Source organism: Sciurus vulgaris, assembly GCF_902686455.1.
Source record: "Sciurus vulgaris genome assembly, chromosome: 14".
Lineage (NCBI taxonomy): Eukaryota > Metazoa > Chordata > Mammalia > Rodentia > Sciuridae > Sciurus > Sciurus vulgaris.
The window spans coordinates 91,159,167-91,174,763 of NC_136475.1; the positions used below are offsets into that span (position 1 = coordinate 91,159,167).

Here is a 15,597-nt window from a genome sequence, read left to right on the forward strand (position 1 = left end):
ATGGTTTGACTTGTAAGTTTTTAACCTTGTGATGATTCAAAAGCAATGTGAATTCAGTAAGAAACATACTTTGGATTTTTAACCGTCATCCTTACCCAGGCTGGTGATAGTGGTATAACACGCAGGGGGTGCCGGATGGGCAGCAGCAGTGAGCGGCTGCTCCGGGTCAGTCCGGCGGTTGTGAGCATGCGCAATGGTGCTCCGCAGTGTACGGTGTGGCTGAGCTCCATTCAGTAGCGGAGGTGGAAGAACACTTATAGCATTTTCAATTTACAATGGGTTCCTTGGGACAAAACCCCCCACAGGGTGAGCAGCATTCATAGACATAAGTATATACAGTCAAATGCAATTTTGCTATTATTATTTCAAACAAAACACTGTTAGATCAATTAAAATAAAAGAAAAAAGTTTTCTTTCATTTTGGCTTATTCATTCTGACTCTTCTTCACGTGGATCCAAGTTTCTGACTTTTGTCATTTTCCTTATCACTGAAGAGCTTCTTTGAACATTTCTTGCCAGGGAGGTCTATCAACAAACTCCCTCAATTTTTGTATCCCTGAGAAAGACTTGGTTTCTTCTTAACTTTTGAAGGATAATTTTTCAGAACCTAGAATTCTAGGTTGGTGTTTTCTTTTTCCTCTCAATATACTAAATATTTCCCTCTACTCTCCCCTTGCTCTCGTGGTTTCTGAAAAGAAGTCAATATCCTTAATGTCTGCAGATGAAGTGTTTTATTCCCCTCTGGTTTCTTTCAAGATTTTTCTTTACCTTCAATTTCCTGCAGTTTAGACAGGATATATATAAGAGCTGCTTTTTGGTATGTGTCTTTGATATTCTCTGAGCTTCCTGAATCAGTAGTTTGGTGTCTGGTATCAGCAGTTTGGGAAAATTCCTAAACATTCCTCCATCACTTCATTCCTCTCTCTCTTCTGCCTCTGGAATTCCCTGATGCACATTACACATTCTGTGGTTGTCCCACATTTCTTAGATAAGAATATTCTAAGTTTTTCAGCCCCAGTCTTTTTTCTCTTCACTTTTCAGTTTGGGAAATTTGTTTTCCCTCAGACATTCTTTCCTCAGCTGTGTTCAATCTACTAATGAGCCCATGAAAGGCACTTTGTGTTTCTGTTACACAGTGTTTGATCTCTAGCAATTTTTGGTTCTTTCTTAGAGTTTCCATCTCTCTGCTTTCATTGCCCATCTGTTTTTTCTTGCTGTCTACTTTTTCCAATAAAGTCCTTAGCATATTAATCATAGTTTTGTTTTTTTCATAAATTCCTGATCTAAAAATTCCAACATCTCTGCAATCTCTGGTTCTAATACTTTTTCATTCTCTTCAAACTGTGGGTTTTGCCTTTCAATGTGCCTTGTAATTTTTGGTTGAAAGGTGGATACAATGCACTAGGTAAAAGGAAGCAGGTTAGAGAAGACTTTGGTGATGTAGTCTGTGTCCCATGACAAGGTCTCAGTCTCTAGTGATGATGTGTCCCTGGACTGTGAACTTCAGACACACGAAATCTTTAAACTTAATGGAAGTATAAATTTAATCCCAAAGTTCTCAAACTTTTAAATTTGAGTTCTCAGTTTCAATTTCTAATAATATTATAAGTGTTGATAGCTATAACCCACATAAATAAAAGCTCTTGGGTTTCTCAATAATTTCTAATAGTGTAAGGGGTTCTAAAACCAAAAAGTTACACTCCTGGAAATTCAAATAGAAATTTTTAAAATATTTATTTGTCAGTTCATTCAAAATAACAATAACAAATCCATTACATATCAACATATAAACATTTCATTAAAATTAATCATATTCCCAAATAAAAAATAGCAAGAGGAAAAAAATCCATTGATTCACATTTTTGCAAATGTCTTTAATGTCTAGTCCAATAGAGGACCCGGGTCCTCATATCTGCTTCTGTATTCAATCTATTCTGATACACTGTTTTGGTTGATCTATATGAAGAAAATCCAACCTCACACAGATATGTAGTTGGCAAAAAGAAGAGTATTTTAATAACCTTTCAGAGAGTTGTGGGCATTCTCCTTTGATATTACACCACTTTCAATATTTTCCTGAAGAGTGTTACAATATGGAAACTAAAAATATATCAATGAATTTTCCATAACTTGTTCTATTCAAACCCGTTGATCAACTTCCCATTTTCAATGCATCTTTTATCCATGCATGATTTCATAACATCTGTAAAACACTGGCTCACCTAGGTGTGAAGATCTCCCAATTGTTGATACATTGCTTTACATATTTTGTGAAAATCACATTATTTTAATATTACCATGGTTATGAGAAAAGTCTTCAAATACCAGAAAACCATCAAGCTGCTAGTGACAGATACACTGGTCCAAAGTTCTGATTTCTGCTGGGCTGGGAAGCTCAGGTGTTACGAATTTACTTAGCAAAATACTTTCTGTGGTTTTCCCTGCTAGGCTTATTTGACTCATTTTTTAAGAAAACATTTACCAAATTACCCAGGTCTAAATAACTATGGTTTGTTGACCATTCTTTCAAGTGAAAAGGGTGCTCCAGGGACAAATCTCAGTGCATCTTGTGACACAGAGCACTAGTGCTTCCCCTTGGGACAGCCACTGCACACAGTGCTGTGTGCCTCCCTCCCAGTGCAGAAACAGAGCGTGAAGAGGAGGAGCACTCGGAGGTCAGGACTTAATAAAATCAGTAACTTCTACTGCTGCATCAAGGACAAGAGCCCAGCTGATTTTAGACCGTGAGTCCTTGCGATGGAAAGTATGGCGGCTAGCTCGGTTCAAGGGCGCTGCCTGAGCCCTGTGGAGCACCCTCAGTCTTGCACCACTGCAGGTGTGAACCTCAGTGTGAACCTCAGCACAGGAAGCGGCGATGCCTGAGGGTCATAGTGGAAGAAGTTTTCACCCTCGTATGGAGCGCCAGACCCCCGAAGGTCTGCATGTCACTTTGGGGTACAGTTGATCTAATTCCATTTCATCGTTTTATGTGATGGGAAAATGAGACACAAAAAGATTGTGACTCTTCAGAGAAGTTAAGCCTAAGTTCCTGACCCCCAAGAGTTCTCTGGGTCTCTCCCTGCCGTGTGAGAACACAAAAGGAAAATGACAATTGTCAAGCCAGAAGAGAGTCTTCAGGGGACTCCAACCCTGCTGGCATCCGGATCTCAGCCTCCCAGCCTCTACAACAGAGAAGCGAATGCCGGTCAGAGCTCAGCAAGATATTAGGGTTTTATTTATATGCCCACATCTAGTCTTACCAAATTCAATGACAGGAAATAAGCAGAAACTCCGGGGAAACAACCCAGGGACACACAGCGGTAAGCGGCAGAGTCCCACCCGACTCATAATACGGTCTGCCGCAGAAGGAGCCCGCTTTCCAGGAGCACGTGCTTCCCCAGGTGGAACGGAACCTGGAGGCTGAACTCGCTAGCAGGCTGGAGCTCGCGGCCCGCGTTTGCCCGGGAACTCCCTTCAGGGGCGGGTCCTCCTGTTCTGGAGGTTCGCAGAGGGGAGGAGGCGCTGGCTCACCGGGCAGCTCGCCCAGGCTCCGGGCAGTGAGAGGGAGGGAGCGCAGGCCGCGGGAGCGGATGGAGACCAGCAGCCCGCGGTCCCCGAGGCCCAGCCCCAGTCCGGGGCTCAGCCTGGACGCCCGGCTGGGCGTGGACACGCGCCTCTGGGCCAAGGTGCTGTTCACCGCGCTCTACTCGCTCATCTTCGCGCTGGGCACCGCGGGCAATGCGCTGTCCGTGCACGTGGTGCTGAAGGCGCAGGCCGGCCGCCCCGGGCGCCTGCGCTACCATGTGCTCAGCCTGGCGCTCTCCGCGCTGCTGCTGCTGCTGGTCAGCGTGCCCATGGAGCTCTACAACTTCGTGTGGTTCCACTACCCCTGGGTCTTCGGGGACCTGGGCTGCCGCGGCTACTACTTCGTGCGCGAGCTGTGCGCCTACGCCACGGTGCTCAGCGTGACCTGCCTGAGCGCCGAGCGCTGCCTGGCCGTGTGCCAGCCCCTGCGCGCACGCCGCCTGCTCACGCCGCGCCGCACCCGCCGCCTGCTGTCGGTGGTCTGGGCCGCCTCGCTCGGCCTCGCCCTGCCCATGGCCATCATCATGGGCCAGAAGCACGAGCTGGAGACGGCGGGCGGAGAGCCGGAGCCCTCCTCGCGCGTGTGCACGGTGCTGGTGAGCCGCGCCACGCTGCAGGTCTTCATCCAGGCAAGTGGGCGGGTCGGGGGAGGGACCTGGCCCCCTTCTTCCCCGGAGGGCAGAGGTTTTCAGCTCTGAAACTCGCGACCACCGGAAAGCTGGGTCTTGTTACCTTCTTTTACAAATGACGTGGGGAGAGTGTTGACCAAGACAAGGCACTGAGAAGAGTGCAAATTTGAACACAAAATTAACTCCAAAGTCTGTGGTCTTCCCAGTCTTGCAAGAGTGGTGCTCAGACGTTACTGGGTATGAGAATCTCCCCAGTGACCTGGGGAAATGCAGATTTCACGACCACCTGCTACAGCAAAACCACCACCACCACCACCATTGCCACACTGCTTTGGAGCCAACCTCCCGGAGGCGGGGCAGGGAAGGGGACCTGTTCTTCCTTCGGGAGAAATCAGAACTTGTGGGAACTGGCCAGGGCTTCACATTTCGTGGGCGTCCAATGGAGCCCATGCTTCCCCGTCCTTGAAAAGGGACTTTCCTCTAGGGATAAGGCGGCTATGGCCGATGAAGGTTTATCTATTTGTTCCTTTGTTTATGGATTTCTTTTAAAAGGAAATTGTCATTTAAAGTTTATACTGTGTCTGGGACGGGGATGTTTGGGGCAGTCCTGGGCACTGGGGAAGGAATCAGGTACTCACTGGCTCCCAGGAGTTCTCCTGCCCCTTGCCATCCTTATTGCATCCCTGACTCAGAAAATACGGTGTTCACATGTCAGTGAGTAGGATTTGCACACTCGGGTCTGTACACCTGGCAAGAACATGACGCCAGCATCCCCTTTGGTAATTAAACGTGATCATGTGAAGGTGTCCAGAATGCGGCTTAACGTGAACTCAGAAATGCTGCCTTCTTCTTCCCTTCTCCTACTTTTTTCCTCTGGGAGTTTATCTCTAGCTTTCCTTCCCAGACTAGTACACTGCCTGGCTCATACGTAGACAGTCAGGGCTGCTACCTGAGACGGAGTGTCCCCTCCACTCCCCTCTCTCTGCCTGCTCTCTTGTCCCTCCTCCCTCACTCCTTCTGCTCTGTTCTCACCAACTCTCTCCTCCTGCCTCCTTAAGGAGTTCACCTTCCTCCCATCCCTGGATCTTTCCTGAGTGCCCTCCGTCCCTGGATCTTTCCAGCTCCTTTTACCTTCTCTCTACATTTACTTTTTTTAAAAATATTTTTTAGTTGTAGATGAACACAATATCTTTATTTATTTCTTTTTATGTGGTGCTGAGGATCGAACCCAGTGCCTCGCACATGCAAGGCAAGAGCTCTACCATTTAGCTACACCCCCAGCCCTCTCTACATTTACTTTTAAGAGCCTTTTTACTTTTAAATGGAAGTTGTACATGTACATTTGTGTGTGTGTGTGTGTGTGTGTGTGTGTGTGTGTGTGTGGTGCAGGGCATCAAACCCGGGACCTCACACAGGCTAGCCAAGTGCTGTACTGTTGAGCTAATCGCCAGCACCTGTATATCTGCATTCTTATAAATTCGAAATCCTTGATGTCTGAGCAAATGGGCTAATGAGTTAAGAGATATGGGGTTGTGGCTGACATGAGAAACCCTCGGTAGCTGTCACTGTGGCCTCCAGGGCAGCAGCTGCAAGGACCAGTGAGAAGAGAGCCAGCCGGGAAGCATAACTCCCCACCCTCAGCTCTCTTTGTGAGCTCCTCCCACTTCAGCCCATGTCTCCTAGGTGCCTGGGCTCTCTAAGGGGCACTATCTTCCGCTGGCTGCATCCATCTGGATGCCGTCCGTTGGACTGGGAGGGGATGTCCCAGGGCTACAGCCTCTCCCTGCAGTGCCTTGCCTCAGCCTCCCGGCCTGGCTTCCCAGCCTCTGAGGCGGTGACAGTGGACTGCCACTTTAGAGTGAATCTGTCCAGCACGTGGGAGGCGTCTGAGGGCCTGTTTGAATACGAACACTGCTAAGAACGCTGAGGCACTTGGGTCATGTCTGCAAAGCCAAGAAGAAAGGAACCACTTTTTCTCTTTGGAAAGTGGTCTGTCTCGTGCTGCTAGGGAAGGATGGCTTCTGCATGAGTTCTGGCTTGAACAGTGTCATGGAGCTTCTAACTCGAGACGACTCAGTTACCTGGGAGAGAGTGAAGCCATTATTGCATCAGATCCTAGATGGGATTTGCTACCTATGTGCTAATGGGTATTGCGTAGGAATATGGAACCTGCCGATGTTTTTTGTTTTTGTTTTTGTTTTTTGTTTTTCGTAGGTTTTTTTTTTTGGAGGGGTAGCCTTACTGGGGATTGAACTCAGGGGCACCTAACCACTGAGCCACATCCCCAGCCTTATTTTGTATCTTCTTTAGAGACAGGGTCTCACTGAGTTGCTTAACACCTGGTTTTTGCTGAGGCTGGCTTTGAACTCCTGTCTTAGCTTCCCTCAGCCCCTGTGATTACAGACGTGTACCACTGTGCCTGGCCCTGCCAATGTTTTAACTATGGGGGAAGGTGCCAAGCAAAGAGTCCAAGGTGCCAATATGGGCTGTCCTTATTTTTCTTCGTGTGTCTTGAAATCTTTAGAATCAGCAGGTGTGACATTCTGGTGCAGAAGTCCCATAAGCACGCATTGCACAAGGCATTGTCCCGAAGTGGCTGGTACACGAGCTGAAGGATGTGTTTACAGAGTTACCAATGTCAGAACTAATATTTATTATCATCAAATCTAGTAATCTCTATCCCCCTGAAAAGTCAGACAGAACATCCAGTTTAATGGGATTTCATGCAGATATAATAAGGAGGCCAGATCATTCAACATTATAAAGGATTCAAAAGGAATTCATATGCCAGTCACAGCTTTGGCAAGAGTATGGAAGGATGTGCAGTTAACAACTCAAAAAGAACACCCCACTTGCTTTAGAAGGCACTTACTCTAGCCTCTATAAAGATGATTGACTCAGAACTGACCGGGCAAGATCCCTCGTTTTTAGAAGATTTGGGTAAAAGGGTAAAGGTCTAGATAAAAGGTCTAGGAAAAAAAAAAAAAAGCCAAAACCCCAGCAGCAGAGCAGTAACCAGACTCATGCAAACGCAGCCCTCCCCCTGCATCAGGTGGACCTTCCGTGGCCTCACACCTCAGTCATCCTGTCCGTATGCTGCCTGTCCCTGCTCTGGCCCAAGCACATCTTTGCAAGCACAGAGGATCATGGACTCTCCTATGCCCCCAGCAGCTCCATGTGTTTCCAGCCTGCCAGGAACAGCCGGAGCATTGCTGCTCAGGCCTGACCGTGCAGCTTTCTGCTGGGCAAGCCATGGCAATGACCTGGACAACCAAGTGCCCAAATGCCCAAAATGCCAGGTTCTGCCTCTTGTCACAGATGGGGTGTGGCTTCCATGCTCTATCTGTTTTGGAGTCAGACTTTTAAGAATGGAAGGACCCTACATAATTTGGGTTGGAATGTTCTGCATACACAATTCCCTGGACATGGGGCAGAGGCCCCTGCAGCGAAGCCATGAGATGAACCAGAGGCCAGCTCTTGACCTTATATGAAGCAAATTCTCTCAAAGTAACAGCATTATTCAGCAACTAGTACATAAAAAAAAAATAATAAGTTTAACTTTCAACATACAGTATGTGTTCATACAAAATTACCAGACCCAAATTAGGATTATCTTCACCCACTTTTTTTTTCATGTCTTATCAGTGAGTTGATTTGTTGTCCATATTAATGACTGGGTTTTTATTTTTCCCCCAAGAAAATTGCTCGTGGTTTTGAAAGTACAAAACACTATACAGTTTTCCCAGAAAGATTTCAAACTCCCTATAATTAAGCACTAATTTATGAATATATTTTTTTTCTTTCACTCTGTGTATTGACCAATATAAAAGCTACAATTTGATAGCAATTAAGTATGTTGCCGTTGAGATAAATCTTCGGTTCCTCAGCAAGCTACGATGACTGTCATTGTAGGGGTTTTATCTTTCCCTTGGTGTCGCTGATGCGTGATCACGCACTGAGATGAAAAGCAGGAGCGATAGCTCCTCAAAAAGTTTTGGTGCCCAATTCAGATACTTTGCACTGAAGAGAAAGCTGTTTAAAAGTGGTTTTTAAATATTGGCCAGTTTTTAAAGTCATCTTGCAAAGCGAAAGGCATACGAGAGGCTTAGAATTGAAGAGAGAAATCCTAAAACACATACCATTGTGTTTCAATAATATATACTGAATAATAAACATATCATTGTGTTACAACAAAAAAAATGATCTTTTAAAAATTAAACACTTAAAACACAGGGCATCATGTAATAAAGTCATTTTTTTCCTAAGTAAAAATAAAATCAAATAATAAATCCAGGCCTGGGATGTGAAGCAGCAGTCCCCGCCCACTGGCCCACACTGCCTCGATTTCCCTAGTGAAGAGGCAGGTGCCACCTCCGGGGCTCTTGCCGCCCTTCGCTGTGCGCGCATCCACTGTCCTCTCCTGCAGGAGCTGAGCCAGGCGCTCTCCACGCGACGTGCTCACCCCTCTCTGACTCCCTTCCAGGATAAGTGTGTCGCTGCTAGATCTGTGTTGTGTCTATACTCTTGTGACTGCGTGAAGATTCTTCACAGGGAGACTGTGACTTTCTTCATTGAACTTTCCTTCTAACATGACCTTTGTTTACCTCAACGTGCACATTGCAGTCTTTATTTCATTTGCTTAACTTTCTGAGTGTCTATTTCTAATTCATTTTCAACTTCTTTAACCAGAGGAATAATGACCATTCAACATGTTCGGACCCAGCAGAAGCCTCTGAGTTGCATCTTTTATTTCTGTCCTCCCAGGGGTCCTCTCTCCAACTGCCCATCCCTCCTGGTTGCTCCCCAGACTCCTGCACAAGAGGGCACCTGGGAACTCCCTCCATGGCCCTTCGCTCCTCTCGTGGGTACCCAAGCCTTATTCCAGTCCCTCTCCTGCTCCTTCGACAGGGTCTCACTAAGTTGCCCAGGCTGACCCCAAAGTCATGATCCTCCTGCCTCAGCCTCCTGAGTCACTGGGATGACAGGTGTGTACCACCGTGCCTGACTCCAGCTTTTCCTCTTGGTTTCTAAACTTATTTTGATGGAACATATGTCTTTGTGACCTCCTGAGACCTGAAGAAAGGCCCACAGAAACCTTGGCCTGGGTCTCTTTCCAGCCGTTATTCCGGCACTCAGGCAACCTTTCAGCCTAGACACTCAGATTCCTCAATTTGGGGAAAACTTTTTTTGAATGTGGGATTTTCCACATATTTCCTCCCTTTGTTTTCTGTATCCTTTCCCCTCTGAATCCCCGCCGTGTCCTTACCTTTTCTCTCCTCCTTGCTCACTCCCGACTTTCTGAGAGTTCCCCCAGACTTAGCTTCTGGCCCTTCTGACCCTGAGCTCAACAGATGCAGATTCTGGGCCGCAGGTGCCCAGAGCCACAGGCCCTTGCTCGGCCTCCATGACCCTGGAATCACCTCCACAGGTGAACGTGCTGGTGTCCTTCCTGCTCCCCTTGGCGCTGACCGCTTTCCTGAACGGGGTCACCGTGAGCCACCTGATGGCCCTCTACTCCCAGGTGCCATCAGCTTCTGTCCCGGGCAACTCCATCCCCAGCCGCCTGGAGCTTCTGAGTGAGGAGGGTCTCCTGGGCTTCATCGCATGGAGGAAGACCCTCTCCCCTGGGGGCCAGCCCAGCCTGGTGAGACACAAGGATGCCGGCCAGATCCGCAGCCTCCAGCACAGTGTCCGGGTTCTCAGTTAAGTCCTCTGTCATGCTTCCTGCGGGAGAGGGACCTGGGTGCCAGGGCTGCCTCCACCAGACCCTGGCCAGGTGACCAAGCAAGGCTTAGACCTCCTTTTCCTCTGCTTCAGGGGAGCTGTATACTCAACCACAGACTTCCTGCAAAGGCTCAGCGGGATGTTGCACTTTTTTTCCTTTTTTGTGGTGCTGGGGCTTGAACCAGGGCCATGTGCATGCTATAGGCAAGTGCTCTGCCACTGAGCCACACCCCCAGCCCATCAGAGGAATATTAAAGGAAGAAGTGGGAGATGTGTTCATGAAGCCCCATCTGCCCCAGGGGTACCACACTCAGACAAGCAGAGACCTGGCCTCTTTTTGGAGGTTGGACTGTGTGAATGAGTCCCAGGAGCAGCAGGAGTGAGAGACTGACTGGGTCCCCAAATCCAGCCCCCCTCGTCCTCCCTTTCCTCCCTGTGACACTGATCTGTCTGCTCGCTTGCTTGTTTGTATCAGGGTCTGGGACAGTTCAGCTCTGTAACATTAAAAGGCACAGGAAAGCAGGTCTCTTGGAGCACCCGCTACTCACCGAGTAGGAACTAGATCTGCCCTAGGCGACGTCCAGGTCTTGTGCATGTCAGAGAAAAAGAACTGGGCACCACGCATGTGCTCAGTAGCAGAGTCAGCACTTGAAGGTGTCAGGCTTTGCCGTAAAGACGACAGGCAGATATCAAGAGTCACTGTCCAGGAATGACAGGGGAGAGTCCATTGTGAGATCTCTTGCCTCAGCAGCTCTTTGGAGGACAGACAGAACAGTGCTTCTCAATGCAGGAGTGTTCTAGAGCGTACAGGGCCAACCCAGACATGCCGACTCCTGGTCTGGAGTGACCTTAGATTCTGCAGTTCTACCAGGATCCTCATGGTTGCTGCAGGGGCCGTGCTGGTTAGAGAAGGAGTTTTCCACTGGGGCAGGGGAAAGGAGGAGAGGGAGGTCGTGGACAGTTAGGAAGCAGTCATCAGAGTCCAGTGAGAAGGAGACAGGAGCCCCTTGGGGGATGGGGAAGGAATGGAGGGGAGAGATGGCGAGAGGCACTCTCTGATAGATGGGATTTAGGAGGAAATAGAAAGATAAAAGGACTTTCTGGAATGTGGCTGGCTGGGTGGCATGCGGTGCTGCGAAGGTAGTTAGCAATCAGGAGAGACTATCCAGCCCCGAGCTGGGGGCACGTTCTAATAGCTAGGAGGCGACTCTGGAAGCATGTCACGTCCAGGTCATGGTTGAAGTGGACGTTCACCCGGAGAACGAGGTGGTACCAAGTTCAAGAACAAATTCAGATGGGGGCGGGTCAGGTAACTGCAAAGTTCTCCCCCTGCCCTCCACTCCAGTTACAAGTCACAGGGAAGTGCTGCTCTCACGCTGGGGGTCTTCCTCCCGTGGAGATGGTGCAGCTGAGAATGTGTTTCTGTCTTGTGCTCTCCCCGCTGCAGGAGCCATCGTGGCTGTGTATGTGGTCTGCTGGATGCCGTACCACGCCCGCAGACTCATGTACTGCTACGTCTCGGACGAGGCATGGACTGAGTAAGTGTGGGTGGAGCCCTGGCCATTGTGAGAGATGGATGGCTGCGTTCAGCTGTACCTGGGTCCCCCACTGCTGCCCAGAGAGACCCTCCATTTCTGGAAGGACCTCTGGATCTCTGGCCTGCGTTCCAGCTGGTCCCGCACTCTCACGATCTCCCAGCTGGGGATGAGAATCACAGTATTCTCTAGAAATATTTCTGTCCCTGTTGGGCCCTGGGAGTGAGAAGCCTTGTAGGTGGTAGTCGTGGCTGTGGGCATCCTGAGTCTAGGGTGGAGAAGCCTGCAGGCCAGGGATAGGAGTGAAAGCCATATTAATACAGACAGGGCCAGTGGAAGACTCCAGATGTGGTTCCATGAGCTAACCAAATCTCCGTCCTGAGACAGAGACCAGGACATGCACGCCCTTTTACGACATAGTTGGAAAAGAGAAAATTCATTATCTTCCTTTTAGAAACCACTAGGCCTCTGATTACAAGTGGAAGCCAAACAGAATGAAGAACCCACGTAGGCTCCAAGGATACAGCTGTGTCAGTTGAGGCCTCCTTCTCAGAGCCCCCCGCACCCCTCACGCACACGTGCACACGCATGCACAGGCCGAGCCCTTACTACTGCAGAGAAGTCCTGCGAGAGGAGCACGGCTTCTCAGAGAGACTCAGCCCTTAGTGGAGCCGCGTCTCCTGCCGCAGCCATTCCCTCGGGGCTCCAGCATCTGGGTGGATACTCCCCCATCATTCAGCAGGGTCATCCTCACTGTACAGGTAGCCAGGAACTGCAGGAGAGATGGCGACGTGTAGAGGCAAGGCGGACTAGCTCAGCCAAGGGCAGCGGGGCGGGGGGGACGGAACGTTGCTTCCTGGCAGCAGAACACAGGCCTCCCTCCCCTGGGCCTGGGGGAGACGGCCCTCTGCAGAGGAAGGGCGACGGTGAGGAGGACGGCCCTCTGACCAGGACCCCGGACTTCTCTTCCAGCGCACTCTATGACTTCTATCACTACTTCTACATGGTGACCAACACGCTCTTCTACGTCAGCTCGGCAGTGACACCTGTCCTGTACAACGCGGTGTCCTCCTCCTTCAGAAAGCTCTTCCTGGAAGCCCTGAGTGCCCTGTGTCGAGAGCACCATCCCATGAAGCCATTGCCCCCGGAAGCCCCAGAGTCCCACCTCAGTGGGGACAACTTCAGGCCTTGGGGGTCCCCCCGAGCTCCTGACCTGGATGAAATACAAGAATGACCAGAGCAGAGAGAATGTCCGGGTGCCCAGTCGCCTGCATATCGGATGAACCCCATCATCACTAATAATCCCTGCTTTGCAGCCAGAGGGACTCCACTGACCCCAGCTCTGCCACTTACAAGCCATGTGCCTGCAGGCAAGTCACATAACACCTCTTGGCCTCAGCTTCCCATCTACATAACAAAGATGAAGAACAGAGCCCATGCTTAGTGACCCCTGAGGTCAAAGTGCATAGCACTGCGGTCATAACCACCCTCAATAAACTTCAGCCGGTGCTATTTTGTTATTGTTGTTGCATTACTAATGCTCTCCTGCTCTCCTAGGAGCTTTGGTAGCTTCATGCTCATGGGATTTACGCTCAGATGTCCTAGGAGTTTTTACAAGTGACAGACCAGTAGTGCTGTCTTAATGGTGACATCGCAGGGGCTGCACAAAGCTCCCCACACTCTTCCAGCTGGGGACAGCAGTTGACACCGACAGGAGCATTCTATAGGCTCTGGAAAGCTGGGGCATCACTGGCTTCCCCCTAAATGGCCTCAGGCCTGTGCAAGGCTTGACCTGTGGCAGCCGGGGCCATGGCAGCTGGACAATGGCTGTGTAGCTGACCGGGAATGGCCACATGCTACCTGCCTCAGAGGATTGGCCCAGTGACCTACAGCCAGCACCATGTTGAACAAGGGGTAGATTTCAGAATTTTGATTTTCAGAGTAGGACGCTCAACCTGTATAATCAGCACCATTTATAAGTGGGAAAATGGGAACCGGGAAGTTAATAAGGTTCTTCACACACTACTTGATAACTCAGGGCCAGGAACCCAGACTGAGGACCAGGGAGCTTCATGCTCAAACCCTGTAACTTGCTGCTTCCCAGGAGCTTGATGGCAAGAGATGCTAAAAGTTTATAGGGCCGACATTATGGAACTAAGGGAATCATAATAAAGTACTCAATATCCTACTTGTTAGGCCACCATTAACAAACTGTTGAGTATAAAACTTATTTCCTGACATAAACGTAATGTGGTTATATTGTTAACTAGAAGAGCTAACAGGAGACAAAATTATACCATGACGTTATGTACAGATCACACAGATGTAAAGAGGAAGTCGGAATGAAGCTCGTCCAAGTGGACACTGTGGGCTTGCTAGGGAGGTGAGCAACCCCAGAATAGGACTGGTGACTCCTGTCTTTGTCCCACACTCTGGATGCAATCATGCCAGGCGCTCAGAAACATCTGGAGAAAGAAGCGCTGTAAAACCAGTTTTGTTTTGTTTTACTTTGTTGACATAATACTATTTCTGTGATCTCTAGAAAACAAATTTCAAATAGAAATTGAGTTCCCCTGGCCTTGTCCAGGGAGGTGGCACTGAGCATTGTCAGGAGAGCGTAGGGACAAGGGTCAGACAGGTCTGGAGAGGAATCCTGCCTCTGCTACCTACTGGCTGTGGGATTAAGCGAGTTCGTCACCTGCTCAAACCCCTTTCCTACATCTAACCCGGGGTAACTCTCATGACAGCCGTGGGTTTTCAGAGTTAAATGACATCATAAATATGGAAAAATGCTTAGTGCTGCACCTCCCCACCCAGAAAGCTCACCGAATAGTAGCTGTGACGATTAGAGAAATGTAGACAATGGTCATGATTGCCAGGTCCCCAAGATGTGGGGACAGGGACAGGGCAAGAGGTGGGGATGGTTGTGAACATGTGATAAGAGGGATTCTTGTGGTGATACAAATGTTAAAATTCTATGGGGTACACAGTGACTCTTCATATTATTTTTTAAGACTACAAGTGAATCTGTCATTATCTTCAAATTTTAAGAAAATGAATGAAAGACAAAGATTGTGCCTAGTGCCACCATACAGATAACTACGATTAAATTTGGGGTATACATCCTCCGAAAAAAATAGTAGCATCATCATTTTAAAGGGATGCTGCAGGCTCCTAAATGCAAATTATAATTCCATATTTCAAGACCCTGAGCCACCCTGTTGCTGTGTGCTGGCTGGTCTGATGGTTCGCACACCTGGCCAAGATCAAGAGAGTCCCTACACGTGCCTGTTTCCTCAGACTTCACTTCAGGGCCCCTGGGTCAGTCAGAACCCTCCGTGGCCAAGACCAAACTGAAAAAGGAAGCCAGCATTTGGCACCTGGATTCCTTTCTTGTGCTGCCACAACAGACCAACACTGACCACCTGGCCTAAAACAACAGACATTCCATCCCTCCGAATCCGGGAAGCGACACATCTCAAATCAGGCGTTGAACCTCTGAGGACTCCAGGCAGGCGCCGCCTGGCTCCTCCAGTTTCTGCTGGGCAAACCTGGCTGCTCCCTGGCTCCACGCCCTCTCTCCATTCTTGGCCTCTGTTCCCACACAGCGGTCTGTGTCTCTTCTCATAAGGACACCTGTCACCCTCAAGTAGAGGCTCCCTGCTCTCCAGGATGATTTGTCTTCACTTAGCTAATTACACATGACATCCCTATTTCCAAATAAAGTCACAAGGATCCTAACCCCTTGAGGTGCCAGGGGTTAGGACCCCTGGGAAAGACCCTTTTATAGAGCAAGAACTAACACGAGAGTGGCCCCGAGTCCCAGGCAAGAAGAATGAGCGTGCACCAGCGTCCAGAGAGAAGGAAGGGAATCTGGGACAGCATGTTCAGCGAATGACAAATGCAGCCACAGAATTCTGGTATTTTCTCTAGACGCGAAAGGCTTGAGAAACCAGCAATGGCCTTTCCAACTGCTGGTTCATTAAAATGCTAATTCCCTCTGAGCTGGGAAGTCTGCCCGAGCAAGGAGAACCAGCAGACAACTGAAAGCTGTTGACACTGGGGCACCTGGGTTCCTGGTCCACCCTTAGAGCTGCCTGCAGGATCTGAAGCCAGAGCTAAGA

General features: G+C 49.1%; 1 protein-coding gene across 1 annotated transcript; it reads left to right on the forward strand.

The window, feature by feature from the left end:
• The first annotated feature begins 3,520 nt into the window (after positions 1-3,520).
• Positions 3,521-15,597, forward strand: NTSR2 (neurotensin receptor 2). The gene is given in 5 exon segments (XM_079111546.1): positions 3,521-4,214; positions 9,643-9,916; positions 11,386-11,476; positions 12,446-12,620; positions 12,622-15,597. Coding segments are annotated over 5 exon segments (1,299 nt in total). The 5' UTR covers positions 3,521-3,590; the 3' UTR covers positions 12,757-15,597.